Raw genomic sequence first — 11,796 nt, 5'->3', positions numbered from 1 at the left:
CACCACTGCTTCCATAGCTATCCATCCCAAACTAACACACTGGGATTTTGCACGTGCCCATTTTAAGGTGAGAATCTCCGGTATGCCTAAATTTGTTTTCATCGCTCTCTCAAGAGTCAAGTACATAAATCCGGAAGAACTTCACCATTATCTTCAACTCCGGGAGGTCTCGTAAATTCCTCGTCCGGACCCACGAACGCGCTTGGCTCGTACGTTCTCGCGGACTTTTCACTGTAGCCTTTGATGGAGGAGCGCGGAGGAGGGGGCTGCGTCTGGATCTTCTGTAGCAGCAAGCTGGATCTGGTCTCCGGGATGGAGAAGAGTAATGCGGCGCAGATGGAGAGCGAGACTGCCAATCCAATGAGCGTCACTCTCACCCTGCTGAGAGCTGGCTTCACCTGGAACGAAAACGAAGGTGTCCATTTGAGCCGAGCTTAAAAAAACTGTTTTTTTTTCCCTGTTTTTCGTACCGTGTAAGCGCCAACCAGCCGATCGCGAGCTAAAACTTCCGGGGGTTTGATCCAAGTCTAGAAAATAACGAGCTGTCTCAGTCTCTCTAGGTCTGCGCCGAAAATCTCATTTTACGTACCTGGCCGTCGTACCACCCAGTCTCCTCGTCTGCAGAAAATAACGATTGTGTTTTAGAGAAACAAAGACAAGAGTCGCTAGGCAGTACTTACACTCGACTGTAACACTGAACAGACGGTCTCCAATGTGTGCCCAGCCAAGGTAGAGTCGTAACGCTGCTAACGTTGCGCCCATGAGACCCCCACTCAAAGCCCCGAGTGTGCACTTGAGCAAGTCGGACTCTGGACTCACGCTGAGTGACGCGACCGGCCATCCCAAGAACACGGTGCAGCACGCAGCAATCCCACCAATCTTCATCGAGTAAAGCCAGACGCTCTCCACGGCCCAGGAGAAGTACTGGGATTCCTGTAAGCTGTTGAACTCGTTGATAGGAAGTTGGTCCCATGGCACGGGGCTGTCAATCTCCGAGTTTCCATCTGGAAATGGCGTGCCGAAACGAGGGACTTTCTTCCCGTTGCCATTGAAACCATTGTTGTCCCCGCTGCTGCTCTTCTTCGTCGCACGAACCGCTAGAGCCGCATCTCTTCGTGCTCTCCGGCCACCAAAAAATGCCTCTTTGACAGAGATTCCCGTGAAGAATCGGGGCCGTAGTCGATGGAGAGCAGCCAATTGGAGCGAAGCGACAGTTGCTGGCATCGCGATTAGGTATTGCTGCTTCATGGACGTTACCAGGTGAACGCTCCTGCTGTGGAATCCTTCCCCCCTGACTTCTTCACACACACGGCCATAGCCAGCAAAGATGCATTTTTGCTTCTGCAAAACGAAAGAAGATTAGTCACTGCTGACCCACCACATTCTTGAGACGGCTCCCAACCTTGGAAAGACGCGAAAAATCCTCCCTGATAAGCTGCTTGATGAAGGCTGCTGGTTTTGCGTATCTTTGGAAATAACCTGTTCCGTGCCCCGTAATCTAGATCCTTTGCGTTTGCTAGAAGCCGAAGTTTGGAGTCGCTGCAAGCTTTGTCGTCTCCACCAAGCCCGATTCCCCAAACAGTGTAGACGACAGAGATCGGTCCGAGTCATTTCAGTTTGGAGCAAAAGTCCGCCAATTCCAGTACTTCGATGCGCGGTTTTTTTGAAGCTTCCTCCCGTTCTGTGGGAGTGTTGTAACCCCAGCTAGCTGCAAACAGATAGACGCAAAACTTTATTCTCGGAATTGACATGTGATTCTCATGCTCACCAAGGTGCAAGTTCCAATTATTCAACACTCGATCATCGATCACATTCAACAAGGTTGAAAGCCTGTCCTCCACAAAACTGGAGCAACGAAACAAAAAGGTTGAGTGCACGTAAAATCGAAACAAAATCACACGTACTGAAGTGTCATTCCTTGGTGCTCTGCCCGGTTCTGGAGTTTCTTCAATACCTCCACCTTAGGACTGGAAGAAAATATATAAACACACGTCTGAGAAAGAAAGCAGTAAAATACCCGGATCCCAGTCCATATATATTCTCCTCTGGGAAGTCCACTCCTGCCAGCTCCTTGAGTGACATTGTCACAAACCTCGCCTGGAAGAGAGATTCATCACTCAAGACAAGCTGCATAGATGAATACCTCCTTCGTAGTAACGATAAACAGTTTGGACGAGGAGAACTTAATTGCATCCGAGATTCCTGGATAGAACCTGGAGTCCGTGTGTTAGAAATCTCAAGCCGGAGAAAAAACGTGAAAGCACCTGTTAGCCTTGAGCCATCCGTGTACATCACGCGAGATCCAGGCGTCCCTCACGCTTCCCAGAAGATCTTCCAGCTCCTGCTTGTGGCGTGCTTCTCCAATCTCTTCCATAAACGATCGCTTTATCGACTCGGTCCAAGACTCGAGGATGTTCTCCTCGTCGAGGTGAGACGCAATCTACATTGGAATACGAAAGAACTTTGCTCTAGAACAGCACGAACAAAGACAAAAATAAAATAAAATAAAATAAAATCTTACCGAGGTTCCATTTTCGACTTTGGCCAGCACACGAGCGAGTAGCAAGAAATCGTCACCCGTCTCCACCACTGGTCTTACCTGCGATCCAAATTTCAATGCATGGACTCCCGTCGATTCATCTTACCGTGTGCATTCTCTCGAGAATCTCGGCCTCGCGCTGTGCGTCGACGCGCTTGAAATGCTCTGGCCATCGCTGCTTCGCGGCCTGATGAACTTCACATGAATCAACGACGAAAAAGCACACATTCAATCGATCGGATGATTACAAACCTCCAGGCCAGCGATCGATGCCTCGCCGCAGCTGTCGCATAGCACACCGTCGAAATCCAAGGCGTAGAGATGCTCCGCCATTGCCTAGCTAGACGAAGAACCCTATTTTTCTATTTACTTTGTCAGCTATGGCAGAAGGAGCTCACCTCTACGCTCTGGATTTTGACGGCGTTCTCTGCGACAGCTGCGGAGAGAGCTCCATTTCGGCGCTCAAGGTAGGCGCAAGTCCTGATCGATCGACACGCTCCTCCTCTTGAGATTGCGCTTCCAAGTGTGGTTTCTCTTGCAGGCCGCGAAATTGAGATGGCCGGAGCTTTTCGCGAATGTGAGCGCTGAGACGGATGCATGGATTCTCGACAGCATGCGGACTGTAAGGCGATCGTTTCCTTCGAATCAAACAGGCAGCCATTCTTCCTTTTTTCTCTTCTCTTTCGTTTTCCAGGTCAGACCAGTTGTAGAAACTGGCTATGAGAATGTTTTGCTGGTGCGATTGTTGCTGGAGCTCAAGGAACCTCACCGTGGAAAATCCTCGGTAAGAACTCTAGTTGCTGTCTCTACTTTGTTTCTCCAGAGTGAAAATCTATCCACAGGTGGTGAATGGATTGACAGTGGAAGGAGTCTTGGAGAATTGGGAGAAGCTCAAGCCTGTGCTGATGAAGGAATGGGGTGAAGCCAGTAGAGACGAGCTGGTTGAGCTTTTTGGCAACGTGAGAGACGAATGGATCTCGAAAGACCTCGGGACTTGGATCAGTGCAAACAGGTATGATATTATGATTTTAAGAATCGAGTCACGCACTACTACTTCAGTGACTAAACAAAATTCTGCGTTGCAGGTTCTACCCTGGAATAGCTGATTCTTTGAAGTTCGCGACGTCTCGAGTTTTTATCGTTACTACAAAGCAGGTACTCGCGCCAAGAAAGAGTCTTTAGAAATGCAAGACGCTTTTTTCCAGGCTCGTTTCGCTGCAACATTGCTTAAAGAGCTAGCTGGTGTCGATTTTCCTACAGACAAAATATTTGGTCTTGGCACTGGGTATGAAGTTCGAAATCTTTTCTATATTATCTATAATCTAGCTTTGGTTTTGTTCCAGGCCGAAGGTGGAGGTATTGAAGCAACTCCAAAGTCGTCCAGAGCACCAGGGAATGATTCTCCAGTAAGATCGTGATGCTCTCCTTGTTCTCATGAAAATTATCACCTTTCTTTCCCAGTTTTGTGGAAGACAGGTTGGCCACACTTCATAATGTGATCAAGGACCCCGCTCTTGACAGATGGAACTTGTACCTTGGTATGTCTTCTCGATTTCTTTGGCTAGAAAAGAACTTCCTCTCGTTTCAGGTAACTGGGGATACAACACACCGGCGGAACGCGAGGCAGCAGCTGCTATCACTCGCATCCAAGTTCTAGACCTCCCAGATTTCTGTTCGAAGCTCCAGTAGACAAACACGATTCTTTTGTACACTGAAGGAGCAGCAAAGAGAAATCTTTCTTTACGCAAGGAAGACGGTCTTCCGATAAACGAAGGGAAGTTATTACCATCTTTTTTACACAGCTTCAAAACTCCACTATCGTACAGCCTCTAGCTTCAGTGAAGGCTCGCTCTGCGATGGAAAAACCTGCTGAATCCCGAGTTCTTGGAGTAAGCAGACGCCGGCGAGCACGCGAAGAAATCTCCATCCTGGCTCAGCTTCCTCTGGCTTTGCTGCTTCTCACCGTTGGTGGTGGTGGTGCTGCTGTTGCTGCTATCGAGCGACGATGCCGCAGCCTCCGGCGACAAGGCAGAGCTCCAGTAGATTTCCTGCCTCCGGATGTTCTCTCGAGCAACGCTCCTGAGCCGACTCATGTCACTGGCCGAGCGTTGGACTTTCCATTGGAGCTCCTCGTCATCGCTCTCCGAGTGGATTGCTTCGGGCTTTAGAGCGAAAGACTCCTCCGGCCGACGCTGATGATGGCTTGCGTCCGCTGGTGACATGGACGTCTCGGAAAAATCGAGGGATCCCTTGGAGGACGAGCCCGTCGGAACCGAGAGCGAGTGGAGCTGCTTTCCCAGGGCCATGATAGTTCGTTGGCAGTCGGCCAGCTTTTCAGCGGCTGCCGCAATCTCTCGTTCCTGCGTCCCAAAAAGTTTGTAAGCTTTCGTTCGATCAGAGAAAGAAGGAAGGAAAGACGTCACTCTCACTTACTTGCAAACGCCCGGGATCAGAGTTTTCGGAAGCTCCTCCCCTGATACAAAGTTATTAGCGAGTCATTTTCAGAGAAAGCAAACGAACACTTACTGTGAGACGTGCGATTGTACGCTGCTCATTACTTGCTCATGCCGTTGTCGTTGCTCTTGGAGCTCGTTCTCTAGAGCCAGAATCTTTTCCTGTAAATGTCCCATCTCTGCGCACGAAGCCCGGACTTTCGATTCCAGCTCGTCTTTCACGTTAGCCATCGCTGCCAGCTGATTCTCGGCCAGTTGCTTGGACTCTTCCATGGACGCAAGCTGCACACGTAAAGTTGACACGAGCTGCTCGGACTCGGACAGCTGCGCCTTGAGCCGCTCGATCCGCTCGTTGGCCGAGCTCAGCTCCTGCTCCATGCTTCCCTTCTCGGCCTTGAGCTTGGCGTTGTCATCTTGCAGCACGATACAGTTGTTGAATTCAGCGTCCCCATCCGACTCGTCCACGTTGCCGGAGCAATCCGTCGTGCTCTCGAACGAAGTCGTTGCCAACCTTTCCATCTCAGTGAAATCGTCCATGAGATCGAAGTTTGACGACTCGAAAAGCTTTTCAGAGTGCAATGAGCCGTCCTTTCCTTTCTTGAACTGTTCCAGCTGAGCTACTAAAGCAGATGCCCAGCTATCGGCAGACGTATTCCCGTTGCTGTTAGCCTTCGCTTTCGTCCCACCAGCTTCCGCTGGTCCCTGTGATCTTTCCAGCTGCTCTTCAACGAGGGATAGCTTGCTCGCAGTTTTCGCACACATGAGCCGCGCCGACTGGAGCTCCTGGTTCTTCTTTGTCAGGGCCTCTTTCAGCATCTTAGTTTCCTCCTCCATAGCCAGCAGTCGCCCCGATAGCGCGTCGTTTTCTTTGTTGTCAGCCTGCCAAGCCTCCTCTCCAGAATCCGCTGCGGCTACGGGAGATGGCACTCTAGCTCCCATGGATTTTGATCTCGAGTTAATGCTCCCGTCAACCTCCAGCCTCATCTGCGCCACAGCAGCCGGACCTGGTAGTTTTTTCCGTACTAGTCCCCTAAGCCTCTGGCACTCAGCTTCTAGCTTGGCAATTTTCTTGACGTTTTCCAGTTGCTGCTTGCTCACTACGTCGGCCATCTTCTTGTTGTAATCCTTCTCGTCGTTGCGTATCTCGACCTCTTTCGTTAGAACCTGGACTTCGTACTTGAGTGCAGCGCAAGCTTTCTCGACCTCTTCCCGTTGGACTTGCGTTACATTGGCTTGTACTTCCGCGCGAGCTTTTGCCTCGGTTAGCTCGGAGATGGCCTTGGCGCGCTCTTGGAGAGACCTGTTCAGCGCATGCTTCTGTGCCTCCGATTCGATAGCCCTGTCGTTTGCAGCCGCAAGCTTGGCCTCCATTTCCTGTCTCACCTTTTCCCACTCCTTGGCCTTCTTAACCAGCGTTTCCTGTAGCTTTTGTTCGTGCTCCTCACGGACGCTTCTCAGCTCGCGCATGCATTCCTTGAGTGCCCCATCTAAGTGCGCCAGCCGGTTCTCCAAAGACACATTTTTCTGCGTTGAGGCGTCCAGCTGCTTCTTCAAGTTGGCCGCCTCGGTCTCAGCTTTTTCCCAACCTGGTACCACGAGAGAATTTTGACATGACTACACTCTGGATGGAAGGAAAGAAGGAAAAAAGAAAGAATAGAGAGCTACCTGAGACTGCTTCTTCAGCCACTTTTGCATGCTGCTTGACCAAGTTATCCTTTGAAGTGATTTCCGTGAGAGCGAGAGACAATTTCTCACTCAAGATCCTGGATTTCTCCTGGCAGTGCTGGAGAGCAACAGCGGGATCATCTACGGGCTTTTCGAGAAAGCTCCTCGTCGCCTGGAAGGGGAAAACCAAACCACCGATAAGAAATGCGCGGAGAAGAAATCACACACAAAGGAGGACCTGCTGGTACTGCTCATCGTGGTACTGATGGCTCCGTGAGGAGATAACAGTCGACGACTCCAAAGGAAGGTCGTGAGTTTTGGATTCCGAGGACTTTTTCTTCCAAGGCCAGCTCCGGCGATCCATTGCACACCCTGCGAACAACCAACATTGCCACTGTAATTCTCGTCATCACGAAATCACGAAATTTGCCCCTACCTCGAATTCGCAAAGCCCTCGAGCTCCCGCCCCTTGCTACTCATACATTCTCCCAGGCTGAGAAGAGGGACGATCATAAGCGCGGGCGCGCTCCAATCCAATGCCGATAGCCTCGTCGCGATTAGATCGCTGCCGCTGGCGCGCTCACTGCTGCTGCTGCTGTCGCCGCGCTGGCCCTGGCGCTAGCGATGCTGCGCCTCCTCCAGCGGCTGGAAAGCGATCATCCGTGAGGAATCCGAGGCGCTGCCCGTGCTGTGGAAAGGGAGGGTAGGGCACAGGGGGAGCAGGCAAAGCGCCGACTCAAGCGCAGGGATGCCAACACTCAACACAGACTAGACACACGAGAGAAGGATCAAAATAAATCGCCTCCTTCCTTTTTCACTTTGCGCTAAAACGTAGAAAAAGGTAAAACTACGTAGACGACTACATTATGGAGGTATTCTTTCCTTCCCAGACAATACTTTCGGTTTGTTAGCGGGCTTTTCTTTAAATAAACGAACGGCAGATTGAATGCGGTGGAAAAATATTGCCTTGTTAGTTAGCCTTGCTGCTTCCTTCACCTCAACCCCGGGTTAAAAACTTGTGGCGGTAAAACCTTTCCCGCCTTACTCGCTGGCGGACAAGACGGTCGTGGGTTCGAAGCCTGTGCCGTGGAGTTACTATTCTTTAACTCGACTTGTTTGTGCTCTTGGAACATTTCAAGGAAGCTTGTTTAACAACTTGAGGGAGGAGTGCTTCCAAAGTTTTCATCTTTGTTTCTTTGTCATATAGTTTTTAGATCGCACAATCCAGTTTATCAGCGCACCTATGTTTCTTATTAGCACGATAAGAGATCATCCATACTTGTGCCATGTTCTTGCCCAAACAAGCGTCGCTTCCCTCTCGTTCGCTTTCTTTCACCGCCTTGACAATGATAAATGGTAGCCCAGCGATAGATCGCTTGCAAGTTATCACCACCATCATTCTCATTCTTCATCCCTTGCAAATAAATGAATGCACGAATGGAGATCGCCGAGACAAAGCCGTAAAGCCACGAAATCGGTAGCTTAACAACTAGAGAAAATTGACCGCAGCCACCATCACTGGATCGATTGATCCGAGATCAAAAGAACCAGATAAGGGGCATGTTTGTTAGCTAACAAATTATCAAGCCAATCGAAAGAAAAACCGGCAACGTAACTTACGAGCTACTTCTTGACAGGGACAGTCGACGCTGCATGATCCGCTGAATCTTCTCATCACGTATCCTGAAGCCAGACACGTACAAAAGACGTGCCTCTCGGCCGCCAACGCTCTTCCTGAGCTTGGACAACTTTCCTGTTCGGCACTCCTGCCTGCACGGATCACATTCTCAAAATGAATTCCAAAAACATACCACTGTTGAGCCATTGACTTAAACCGAAGCTACCGGCAAAGACGAGAATAAACAGTGAGGAAACAAAAATGAAAGCGAAAGCGTCCTGTGCTACGAACTTACAAGGGAGAGGCAAGTCTAAATTCGAGGTTGGCTGGTCACAGTCGCTTGCATAGTGCTTTGTGCACCAACCGGGCTCGATTTCATACCTGGAAGCCTTTGGCAAGCTCCGAGTTCATACAGTCCAGAGAACATGAGATTCCAGCCTGCTTGTCGCATCCCCTTGCAATCACCTCACACCAAACTTCCAAAAAGTCTCTTGCTTTCCCGCTCTTCTAGTCTCCCATGCTGCTGCCAATCCTGCGAAGTGACTGCTGCGGTTGCTTAGACGATTTAATCTATCCAGCGAGAGAGATTTGAGCCAGACGACATCAGGGAGCTGTCTCCAAAAGTTTACACATTTTGGTTCTCGAGCTTAAAATTGTGGCAGCTTCCAACGTGTTCTGCGCTCCTGCAAAGAGAAAACTCTTTAGCCTTGGGGAGTGTCGAAACGTATCAGACCTGGAAAACTCTTCTTGTATGGAATCTCCCTACTGGTAGAGCTCCGATCCCAGCGCCTTTACCAGCCAGTGCAAATGAGCTCGGAGCTGTCTGGCCGCCGGATAGCTCAAATCACGAGGTACACCAACTTTGTCTCGCAGATATGCAGCGGCTTTCGCCACCTCTCTGGAAAAATGCTGAGGAACGGCAGGAGGAGCTGCACTTTCAACTCCGTCAACCAGAGCTTGCGCCACACATCGGAATCCCAAATCCACAGATTCCCGATACTTTTCATCGCTGTTGAGGGCCCGGAGAGCGAAACCGACCACTGCTGCGTTGTTGTCAACAAGAGTCTGTGCTGCCTCCGCTTTATTCCCATTTCCCTCCTCTCGTCCCCACGCTGTCACTTCTGCTTTTAGTGGCAAATCCCAGCTTCCATCTTTCCCATCAACTTTGGCTCTGTATGCCTCGCCAGCCGGGAGTGCTCTGCAAGCTCCTATTTGAGGTTCCAACGTGTGAGTTATAGTGTAGTCATCCGACTTGACGGCCTGATAACTTGGCTTCGCGTCCATGGCATCAAACCAGGCCTGCAGATGAGGCCACCGAGTCTCACCTCGGATCATAACTCCTTGCCAGTAAGGCATGCTGGCAGCGATTCTCTCTAGGAAAGGAGCATAAACAGCGTCCACCAAAGAAAACTGTGGAGGAAACAGCGTTATAATCAGTTTCAAACTTCTACTTCGGTGTGTAAGAGCTTACCGTGTCACCGAGGAAAAATGGACCACCGAACTTCGCAAGAGCGCCATCAACGTCGTCCATTGCACCTTCGAACTGTCCCGGTTTCGTCCAAAAGCTTCTCAGCCTGCTCAGCCACGCGCCAGCGAGAAGTCGCTCCAGTCTCAGCAAGCCGTCCACGGCGTTCGCTTTGGGAGAACCTTTGGGTGGCAAAAGAGGATGGCGTTCCGGAAAAGCCTCTTCCAGTATCAGCATTATGTCCAGAGACTCTGTCAAAAGCTGGCCTTTGAGCTCTAGAGCTGGAAGCAGTCCAGAAGGCACCTTCTCGAGATACCATGCAGGCTTCGGTCCATAGCAGTTCATGTTTATCTTTTCAACCTTGTAAGGAATCCTCTTTTCTTCAAGCTGCAGCCACACTCTCTGGCAATACGGGCACCAGGACGAGTTGTCCCTGTAGAAAACAACCTGTGCGATGCTTGTATCACCAAAATCCCGCTGTTGAACGTTTGGGAGCCTGGCAGCTGCTGCCACTGCATTGTATCCCGGCAGTCTCGATACTTTCTCCGACAATTCTTCCCAGCTAGAAACCTCTGCAGTCGAAGCCATGCAATGGAACCTTTTCTTCCGAGATGCAATGCTACCGCTGGCAGTGATGGATCTCCCTATGCAGAAGAAACACAACACATGACAAAAGGAAAGGACATTTAACGGACGAAAGCGAACCTGAGACTGCTGGAGCGCAGCTAGCAAGCGCCATAGCCATGACCAGTCATGAACACACGAACGGGATATGGAATATCCTCGGGTATCGAATAGAAGTGGTATCTTGTTCTGCGAGAAGAAAAAAATAAAAACAACATCAACTATGAGAAATCGAAAACAACGAACCGGAAATCCTCGAGTTGCCGGCGGATGGTCGAACAACAAACGAGGAATCGAATATCCCCGTGGATCGAATCTCGTGCTCCAACCAGTCGTCGTCGTATGCTCCAAAAATCCCTCTTTTATAAGCCATGGCAGCTGCATCGCGACTCTCTAGGTAAGAGAGCAGGAGAATGGCGACCATGATGCAACAAGGGACGTCCTTGGCGGCGGCTTCGTCTCTGTTCCAGCACAAGGAAATTCGACCAGCGCCTTGTGGGTAAGCCCGAATTTCCGAGAGCTTGGTGGTGAATTCATTCTAGCGAGCGCATGTTTTACGATGGCGTTGAATCGTTCGCTCGTAGTCCGAGCAGGGTTGAGCTGAGCAGGAGAGTTTCCAGAGCAGCTCGTGGAACCATTTGTTGCGCATCAACGACGACCGTGGAAGTCGAAACCGGAAGAACGGCTTCCATAAGTGCACCTGTGCTCCCCTTCCGAGTTGGACACGGCTTTGACTTGCATCGGCTGGAACCCGGACTGCCCCTCACGATTGGTGGAATAGACATTCCTCACGATCGCGGATGCGAAGCTCACTCCGATGGTAGAGTTGTCATCCTGTTCTTTTAAACCCATGGGTGTTGTTGTTTTCGTTGTCTCAAACTTTGAACTGCACAGGTGATGTGTTGCTACACTGCGTTGTGGACGCCATCCTAGGTGCACTTTCGTTGCCGGATATCGGACAGCTCTTCCCGGACACAGATCCCAGATGGCGTGGAGCAGCTTCCTCTGTTTTCGTGAAAGAAGCGGTAAACCCCTCGTCATTCTGTTTGCCTCCATTTAAACGTAGAGATCTTCAGGTGAAGCGCATGCATGAAGCCGGATACGAGCTGGGAAACCTCGACGCCACCTTGATCCTGCAAAGGCCAAAGTTAAGCCCACACAAAGAAGAAATCCGAGCCAACCTTTGCAGTCTTCTCGGAGTGCACCCGTCTGTAATCAATATCAAGGCCAAAACGCACGAAAAGGTTGACAGCCTCGGTGAGAATCGGAGCATTGCTGCACACACGGTTGTCCTTTTGATGCGAAGATAGACAGCGTGAAACACGTTTTCTGCTGCTACATCTGTCCCTCCCAAAACAAACCTTTACTTCTTTGCTGCTTGTTGTTGCTCCCTTCTTTTGGCTATAAGTTTCATCACTTGACTGGCTGACAC

General features: G+C 50.4%; 5 protein-coding genes across 9 annotated transcripts; 2 read left to right on the top strand and 3 right to left on the bottom strand.

Moving 5' to 3' along the window:
- Positions 1-60: 60 nt before the first annotated feature.
- LOC9629979 (protein CONSERVED IN THE GREEN LINEAGE AND DIATOMS 27, chloroplastic) lies at positions 61-2,911 on the bottom strand. 4 transcript variants are annotated; one of them, XM_002989850.2, is made up of 13 exons: positions 2,792-2,909; positions 2,646-2,726; positions 2,522-2,599; positions 2,265-2,440; positions 2,144-2,213; positions 2,018-2,097; positions 1,905-1,967; positions 1,769-1,845; positions 1,403-1,708; positions 681-1,341; positions 590-618; positions 471-527; positions 309-398 (listed from the first exon to the last, which is right to left on the bottom strand). In XM_002989850.2, the coding sequence occupies exons 1-9, from the start codon at positions 2,870-2,872 to the stop codon at positions 1,608-1,610; spliced, it is 807 nt and encodes a 268-aa protein (XP_002989896.1). In that variant the 5' UTR covers positions 2,873-2,909; the 3' UTR covers positions 309-398; positions 471-527; positions 590-618; positions 681-1,341; positions 1,403-1,607. The 4 variants fall into 4 exon arrangements, with proteins under 4 accessions (XP_024519456.1, XP_024519457.1, XP_002989896.1 ...); XM_024663690.1 differs by lacking the exons at positions 309-398; positions 471-527; positions 590-618; positions 681-1,341 and having other exon boundaries at positions 1,688-1,730; positions 2,792-2,911; XM_024663688.1 differs by lacking the exons at positions 1,769-1,845; positions 1,905-1,967; positions 2,018-2,097; ... (3 more) ...; positions 2,646-2,726; positions 2,792-2,909 and having other exon boundaries at positions 61-398; positions 1,403-1,609.
- LOC9629359 lies at positions 2,888-4,334 on the top strand. 2 transcript variants are annotated; one of them, XM_002989932.2, is made up of 9 exons: positions 2,889-3,006; positions 3,081-3,161; positions 3,234-3,323; positions 3,382-3,551; positions 3,625-3,694; positions 3,745-3,824; positions 3,883-3,945; positions 4,001-4,077; positions 4,128-4,334. In XM_002989932.2, exons 1-9 carry the CDS (start codon positions 2,920-2,922, stop codon positions 4,226-4,228), a joined length of 819 nt encoding a protein of 272 aa, XP_002989978.1. In that variant the 5' UTR covers positions 2,889-2,919; the 3' UTR covers positions 4,229-4,334. The 2 variants fall into 2 exon arrangements, with proteins under 2 accessions (XP_024519459.1, XP_002989978.1); XM_024663691.1 differs by having other exon boundaries at positions 2,888-3,006; positions 3,081-3,323.
- LOC9629358 (filament-like plant protein 4) lies at positions 4,258-7,585 on the bottom strand. The gene is made up of 6 exons (XM_002989849.2): positions 7,094-7,585; positions 6,896-7,029; positions 6,658-6,829; positions 5,066-6,578; positions 4,973-5,012; positions 4,258-4,899 (listed from the first exon to the last, which is right to left on the bottom strand). Exons 2-6 carry the CDS (start codon positions 7,019-7,021, stop codon positions 4,375-4,377), a joined length of 2,376 nt encoding a protein of 791 aa, XP_002989895.2. The 5' UTR covers positions 7,022-7,029; positions 7,094-7,585; the 3' UTR covers positions 4,258-4,374.
- Positions 7,586-8,118: 533 nt separating this feature from the next.
- On the bottom strand, positions 8,119-10,720 carry LOC9629978. The gene is made up of 5 exons (XM_002989848.2): positions 10,611-10,720; positions 10,446-10,553; positions 9,747-10,384; positions 9,009-9,685; positions 8,119-8,958 (listed from the first exon to the last, which is right to left on the bottom strand). Exons 2-4 carry the CDS (start codon positions 10,483-10,485, stop codon positions 9,038-9,040), a joined length of 1,326 nt encoding a protein of 441 aa, XP_002989894.2. The 5' UTR covers positions 10,486-10,553; positions 10,611-10,720; the 3' UTR covers positions 8,119-8,958; positions 9,009-9,037.
- LOC9629357 (2-C-methyl-D-erythritol 2,4-cyclodiphosphate synthase, chloroplastic) lies at positions 10,652-11,793 on the top strand. Its single transcript, XM_002989931.2, has 4 exons — positions 10,652-10,863; positions 10,949-11,184; positions 11,259-11,389; positions 11,441-11,793. The coding sequence occupies exons 1-4, from the start codon at positions 10,778-10,780 to the stop codon at positions 11,672-11,674; spliced, it is 687 nt and encodes a 228-aa protein (XP_002989977.2). The 5' UTR covers positions 10,652-10,777; the 3' UTR covers positions 11,675-11,793.
- The last annotated feature ends 3 nt before the right edge of the window (positions 11,794-11,796 follow it).

This window comes from Selaginella moellendorffii, unplaced genomic scaffold (genome assembly GCF_000143415.4).
Source record: "Selaginella moellendorffii unplaced genomic scaffold, v1.0 SELMOscaffold_102, whole genome shotgun sequence".
Classification (NCBI taxonomy): Eukaryota; Viridiplantae; Streptophyta; class Lycopodiopsida; order Selaginellales; family Selaginellaceae; genus Selaginella; species Selaginella moellendorffii.
The sequence above is the reverse complement of the archived record's forward strand: the minus strand, read 5'-3'. Positions and strand labels throughout refer to the sequence as shown.